The sequence below is a fragment of the Scylla paramamosain genome, chromosome 30 (genome assembly GCF_035594125.1).
Source record: "Scylla paramamosain isolate STU-SP2022 chromosome 30, ASM3559412v1, whole genome shotgun sequence".
Classification (NCBI taxonomy): Eukaryota; Metazoa; Arthropoda; class Malacostraca; order Decapoda; family Portunidae; genus Scylla; species Scylla paramamosain.
Genome location: NC_087180.1, coordinates 8,956,615 through 8,964,114, shown reverse-complemented (window position 1 = coordinate 8,964,114; position 7,500 = coordinate 8,956,615). Strand labels below are relative to the sequence as shown.

The following is a 7,500-nucleotide window of genomic DNA, read 5'->3' as shown; positions in this document are numbered from 1 at the left end:
AAAGCCGTTGTTTATGGATACTTGTGTTGCCCCTTCTATTTCTTCATGTAGTTGCTGCCAAGTACTGCAGTGTGTGAGTGCTCTTCGGATGTAAGCAGCGATACTAGAGTCCTTATATCGGTCAGGACATTCGCTTCTTCCATTAAGGCAATACCCAGGGTTAGTTGGCTTGATGTACGAGTACACTGCTGTATTGAACTTCACTTGCTGTTGCTTCACGAGGAAGTCGAGGAAGGGCATGGTGCCCCGTTTACCTCCCCTCGAGGAAACAAGTGCCGTCAGATTGATGGTGTACCCATGAGTTCTCTCTTGGATGTGCTCATGCCAACTTCTTTATGGGATGCGAGGAGGAAGAAGTGTTGAGAAGCCCGATATATTTTGCCGCTATATTGACGACATATTCATCAAGATTACAAGCAGCGTTGGTGCTGACCAGCTTAAGCGTTGCCTTGAAGAAATTTCTGGTCTCAGCTTCACCACTGAACATAGTGTTAACGGTATCTTCCTCGACGGGCCAGGTATGTTGAGGGATGAAGTTCTGAAATACAGTAGAGGTGAACGGGGAAAACATCCAGTTTTTCTTTTCTTCACTTTACTTCTTGCAACGTTTCACCTTCACAGAAGGCATCTTCAGGCACTGCATGTTGTGGAGTAGGTGTAGAGTCCTCACTCCATCAGAATCCAGCCATGTGTTGTATCCCTAAGTCAGTGAAAATTACGAGCCGCACAAATAACAGATCCCAGACACAAAATCACAAACTGTTTACGTACTGTGCTAATATACTACAAAACCCAGTGGGGTACACTACAGTAGTCAGTAGGTTAAGCAAAAAAAAAAATAAATAAAAAAATGGGGGAGGGAATGTTGCGGTGGGTGAGTCTCAGGCTTATCGGTAGCTGAGCAATGTTTTGGGTTGACTTCCGAGAAGGGGGCGGAGCTTAGCGGCTTCACTTCTGTGACGACAAGACTTCTCTTATTTTTCCTCCAAGTTAAATACAAATATTTCGGGAAGCGGCAGGACCTTTATGAGTTGATCAATCAAGCTACCTCGCCAACAAAGGAGGAAGCTGGCGGCGTAGACTCTTGCTCACCCTGGCCTGCTGCGACTATACAATACGTTATACAATGCGTTCATTCCTAGTTCGTGTGGTTCCGCATTGAACATTGATATGTTTGCAGGGCCTAATATAGTTAATCCTATAAAATAATAAACAATGATATTAACAGGGATTTAATACTGTGAACGCACCCTCAAGAGAATTTAAGACAGACCTGAGAGGGAAGAACTTATCAAATAAACTTATAACAAATAATTAGAAATATTTTTTTTTGAGAAAACATTTGGTCGCAGACAATCTTCAGTTTCTTTTCGAAAGGCTGATTGTGTAATAACACCGAAACAAACTCAAGATTACAAACTTGAACTTGAGATATCATATTTTTTTATGATTTTGAATACGTGTGAACAACTACTTGAAAGAACTATCATTAACATGGAGAGAGAGAGAGAGAGAGAGAGAGAGAGAGAGAGAGAGAGAGAGAGAGAGAGAGAGAGAGAGAGAGAGAGAGAGAGAGAGAGAGAGAGAGAGAGAGAGAGAGAGAGAGAGAGAGAGAGAGAGAGAGAGAGAGAGAGAGAGAGGGAGGGAGGGAGGGAGAGAGGGAGGGAGGGAGGGAGGGAGGGGGAGAGAGAGAGAGAGAGAGAGAGAGAGAGAGAGAGAGAGAGAGAGAGAGAGAGAGAGAGAGAGAGAGAGAGAGAGAGAGAGAGAGAGAGAGAGAGAGAGAGAGAGAGAGAGAGAGAGAGAGAGAGAGAGTTTCTTTTTCAGAGGATCACCAATTAGAATAAAGATAATGAAAAGTTCCTATGTAGCTATTTTGAGCCTCATTAACAGCTGAGGGTATCCTGCTTACTTAGGTCACGTCGAGGTTTGTATTATAGGGCGGCACTTTGCTATGGCAGAGTACTCCGGCGGGGAGTTGAACATTGGGTTGGTTTCTACTATAGACTTGTGTTCCTCCACCAGGGTGAAGGTGAATCGCTGGTACAGGTGAGTGATGAACAGGAAGAGCTCCAGCCTGGCCAGGGGCTCGCCAGCACATACACGCTTACCTGAAGGAAAATTAAATCTCTCTCTCTCTCTCTCTCTCTCTCTCTCTCTCTCTCTCTCTCTCTCTCTCTCTAGCTTATCAACATGATATTGCAAACCATTAACAACACATGTATTAATCCAGCACATTCACTTACTCCTGAGTCTCAATAACATGCTTCCAGAATAATAACTGTCCGGCCAGTCGTGAACTAAATAATTAAACCAATCAAAATACAATATGAAATTAATTAAGAAGTTAATCACAAAATACACGATTTTCATTTAATACTATATAAGGAAAATATCTAAAGGCGATAAAAACTCCGCATCATTGGTCCCTCACTAAGATTTTTAGAAAGCTATGAGGGACACTTACCCACTCCGAAGGGCATGAAGGCGTTGTTTTTCTTGTATTTTCCATATTCGTCAAGGAAGTTCTGAGGATCAAACTCAGTAGCGTTCTTCCAGTACTCAGAGTTCCTGAGAGCGTCGTCCAGGTTGGTGAGCAGCCAGGTTCCTGTGTAATGACAAGAGATACAGCTTCTGTTTTTTTTTCACGCCATATGCTTATCTCAGTGTTTCGTGCATCGAGGAATACGGCACCTTTGGGGATATCGTAGCCGCAAAGCTTGCAGTCCTCGTTGGTTTGATGTGGGAGGGAATACTTAATCAAATTCAGCACTCTCTGCACTTCATTAATGGTGGCCTGCACATAGGGCAACCTGTCGGTGAAACGTAACTCTCAGAGCAAATAAGGAAGACTGAACAGAAAATGTCTTGAAGTGGTGAGAACGCTCAGGTTCAGAGCCAGACAAAACTTAAACTTTCCTGTTTCCTTTCCTGTTCGGTAAGAGATAGAAAAGGATAGATGATAGCTGGAAAGGAAAATAATGCTAATTATGAACATGTGCTTTTCAACTCCATAAGACAATACAAACTATTTTTTTTGACCACTAACTTTATAAACACGATACTCACGGACAGGATGATGTTGTGGAAGAGCAGATAAAAGGCATAAAAATCCTGCCAAACTAATTCGGTTCCTCGGTGATCGGACACTAATGAGTTAGGTTCGCCTATAATCATGCATATATATATATATATATATATATATATATATATATATATATATATATATATATATATATATATATATATATATATATATATATATATATATATATATATATATATATATTTTTTTTTTTTTTTAATAAGATTGTAAGAATTAAAGTTCGGAGGCAGTTCCTCTATATTCTGATTAAGGAGGTCTCATGTTTCTGAAATCTTTCTTGTCATTACTTCCGCTCCCAGCCAGCACTGCAGTACTCGTGCACTTGCTGTATCCGCGGAGGTAGAAGTGATGGACGGAAATCAGCAGATTGGCTGAGAGATGAGGTGCTACTTACCGTTCCACGTCAGAAAAGGTTGGGAGGCGGTCCCTGCCCACTACCTCGTCCAGCTCTTCCTGCATGCGGCGTTGCACTTCGGGGTGCTTACTTATCAGGTTGACAGCTGCAGTGAGGGTACTGGAGGTGGTCTCCATGCCAGCCACGAACAAGTCAAAGACCAGGCCCGCTAGCTGGTCCACTTGAATGGGAGGAAATAAGTTTACCAAGTGTCAGTTTCATTCACACTCTTCCTATCTGCTAATGCCGTCCTTCTTGGTCTTTATATATTTACTTTCATTTGCAAATGCCACAACATACACTCCGGTGAAATATCAAGTAACTTATTCAGGATCGGTAGGCAAGCTACACGCATCTACCTTCTTTCGTATCGGATCGTGATTCTGTACCTTGATAAATGCACCCATCCAGAGACAAACGTAATGCACAACAGGGTAATATGGTATTTGTTTCATGCAGGAAATTACTTAATCCCTTGCTAATATCATTAATCACGATGGCAGTTTTCTTGAAACTCTACCGTGAAGTACGCAGTCAAGGAGTTTCCGTCTCGTTACTGAAGTATACGTACGATATACTTCAGTAGGAAGAGGCAGTAGACAACTCTTTTCTTTCACACAAAACTACAAGCACCTAATTACACACACACCCTTCACTCAAAATTCAAAATTATCATGGCGACTCCTACACCAGCCTCAGAATCCCCATCTGGAGAGGGCACCATAAATGTCCCCAGGTCGGACTGCTCTTCTGGTATCGACCCTAAGTGTCTTGACACCCCCTTCAACTTTTTCTTCATTAACTTCTGCAACATTCGCGGTCTTAGATCTAATTTTCAATCTGTAGAACATCACCTCTCCTCTACTAAACCTAATTTTTTCCTCACTGAAACACAGGTGTCTGAGGCAACTGACAGTAGCCCCTTTTCTGTTCCCTCCAACTTTATCCTCATTTTCAATACAAAGCTGGATGTTGCGTTTATGTGTGCAACGACTTGAATCTTCTGAGTTTTCCACCATCTGTCTACGACTACAAAGTCACTCTCAAGCAAAATTTATCTGTGCTGTATACTTCTCACCTAACTCCTCTGACTATAAAAGAATATTTGACTACTTAACTTTGGCTGGTGGTGAACATCCTACTCGTCGTATTCCTGACCGTCTTGGAGATACGCCCAACATTCTTGACCTTTTCCTAACCTCTAATCCTTCTGCTCTATTCTCCGTTGGGCTCCTCTGGCTTTTTGTCTCTGCTAATTGGGGGGACATGAGGAGATATTTTGCTGATTTTCCTTGGAATGACTATTGCTTCCGTGACAGAGACCTGTCTATGTGTGCCGAGCGCATAATAGAGGTGATAGTGTCTGGCATGGAGGCGTACATTTCTCACTCTTTATCTCGACCTAAGCCTTTCAAACCTTGGTTTAACACAGCCTGTTCTCGTGCTATACATGAGAGAAAGGTACTTAAGCCTCCCATCAACAGAATCTCATACAATTTATATTTCTGCCTGGAACCATGCCAAGTCTGTTCTCCTGCTAGCTAAAAACTCTTTCATTAATAGAAAGTGTCAAAGTCTTTCAAGATCTAACTCCACTCGTGAATTCTGGCATCTAGCCCAAAAAAATATCTCCAATAACTTTGCTTCTTCTTTCCCTCCTTTATTTCAATCAGATGACACCAGTGCTATCACATCTATCTCTAAAGCTGAACTATTTGCTCAAACCTTTGCCAAAAACTCTACCTTGTATGATTCAGGGCTTGTTCCTCCCTCTCCACCACCCTCTGTCTACTTCATGTTACCTATTAAAATTCTTTGCAATGATGTTTCCCATACCCTCGTTGGCCTAAACCCTCGGAAGGCTTATTGACCTGATGGGGTCCCTCCTATTGTTCTCCGAAACTGTGCCTCCGTGCTTGCACCTTGCCTAGTCAAACTCATTCAACTTAGCCTGTCAACATCTACCTTTCCTTATTGCTGGAAGTTTGCCTACATTCAGCCTGTTCCTAAAAAAGGGTGACCGTTCTAATTCCTCAAACTACCGACCCATTGCCTTAATTTCTTGCCTATCTAAAGTTTTTGAAACTATCCTCAACAGGAAGATTCTTGAACATCTATCACTTCACAGCCTTCTATCTGATCACCAGATCAGATAAAATGGCTCTACTGGTGATCTGCCTTTCCTTACAGAGTCTTGATCATCCTCTTTTAGAGATTTTTGTGACACTTTTGCAGTTGCCTTAGACATATCAAAAGCTTTTGATAGAGTATGGCATAAAGCTTTGATTTCCAAACTACCCTCCTATGGTTTCTATCCTTCTCTTTGTAACTTCATGTCGTTTCCTTTCTGACCCTTCTACTGGTGCTGTGGTAAAGTCACTGTTCTCCTAAATCTATTAACAGTGGTGTTCCTCAGGGTTCTGTCCTGTCACCCACTCTCTTTCTATTATTTATGAATGATCTTCTAAATCAAACTTTTTTTGTCCTATCCATTCCTACGCTGATGATACCACCCTCCACTTTTCCATGTCTTTTCACAGATGTCCAATCCTTCAGGAAGTAAACAGTTCACGCAGGGAAGTCACAGAATGCCTGACTTCTGATCTCTTTAAAATTTTTGATTGGGCAGAGCAAACTTGCTATTGTTCAATGTTTCAAAAACAATTATCCCCTATTCTTCAATGACACTCAAGTGTCCCCCTCTTCTTCACTGGATACTTCACATCTTATCTCTAGCTAAAACAACTTCTATGAAGTTAGGTGTTCTGAGACATCTCCGCTAGTTATTCTCACCCCTCAGCTGCTAACTCTGTACAAGGGCCTTATCCATCCATGTATGGAGTATGCTTCACATGTCTAGGGGGGGGTTCCACTCACACCGCTCTTTTAGACAGGGTGGAATCAAAAGCTTTTCGTCTCATCAACTCTTCTCCTCTAACTGACTGTCTTCAGCCTCTTTCTCAACGCCGCAGTGTTGCGTATCTAGCTATCTTCTATCACTATTTTCATGCTAACTGCTCTTCTGATCTTGCTAACTGTATGCCTCCCCTCCTCCCGCGGCCTCACTGCATAAGACTTTCTTTTTTTCTCTCACCCCTATCGTGTCCACCTTCCTAATGCAAGAGTTAAATAGTATTCTCAAGCATTAATAATTTTCTCTATAGTCTGTTCAGAGTATGAAGTCCGTTCAAGGTGGGGCTAGTATGGTGGTTTACCTCTAGCCATGCTGCCAAATCAACGTTCGTGCATGGGTCTGTTTCTTTTGTTTCCCATCCGTGTGCTATTTGAAAGTGATATTTTATGTATTATGAGTGTCGATGTTTAGGATTATAATTACGATTTGAATAAATTCTATGACGAGGCAAATATTTTTTCCCATGTTGCCTCGTTGTCCTGGTGGTGGTGGTGGTGGTGGGGTATCATTAAAAGGGATTAGCACTCCCTCGCGGGTGTGTGTGTGTGTGTGTGTGTGTGTGTGTGTGTGTGTGTGTGTGTGTGTGTGTGTGTGTGTGTGTGTGTGTGTGTGTGTGTGTGTGTGTGTGTGTGTGTGTGTTGAAAGAGGAGGAGGAGCAGTGGGAAAGGAATTTTGATGGAAGCTACAACTACGACTCGTTTTCGTTCCAGGGTCCTGCAGAGCAGGGAAATTAAAATGCTTTACTAAGTCAACAATTATTTCATTGAAGAGAAAGCTTGTAATGGATTCCTTATCCCACCTTCAAAAACAACTGCATGGATTGCAAAAGCCACCAACGTTTCCGAGAAAACTGTTCAAAGAATCTGCTCGAAACGAGGCCGGACATCACCAGAAAGGACTGTCTTTTTGTCACCAAAGACGAGGAGATATTCTGCACCTGTCACCACTCTAGACGACTTTGATAAATGTGTTGTAAGAACAGTCTTGGCATTTTATGAGAGGCATCAAGTCCCTGAAAATTCAAGAAGTGAAGGAAAAAATATCCGGTGCTATTTTGGTTTGTTATCTACCTGTCATGAACCTTCTTTG

At 42.2% G+C, this 7,500-nt stretch overlaps 1 protein-coding gene across 1 annotated transcript in view; it reads right to left on the bottom strand.

Annotated features, from left to right (window-relative positions):
* The window catches only part of LOC135116074 (uncharacterized), a 32,645-nt gene that overhangs the window by 16,797 nt on the left and 8,348 nt on the right, over window positions 1–7,500 (bottom strand). The window contains exons 8-13 of the mRNA XM_064033285.1: window positions 3,498–3,678; window positions 2,692–2,810; window positions 2,465–2,605; window positions 1,918–2,108; window positions 597–700; window positions 1–259 (exon numbers count right to left, since the gene is read on the bottom strand). The exon at window positions 1–259 is cut by the window's left edge and continues 77 nt beyond it. Coding sequence (XP_063889355.1) covers window positions 1–259; window positions 597–700; window positions 1,918–2,108; window positions 2,465–2,605; window positions 2,692–2,810; window positions 3,498–3,678 — 995 coding nt within the window. The remainder of the gene's footprint in view (window positions 260–596; window positions 701–1,917; window positions 2,109–2,464; window positions 2,606–2,691; window positions 2,811–3,497; window positions 3,679–7,500) is intronic.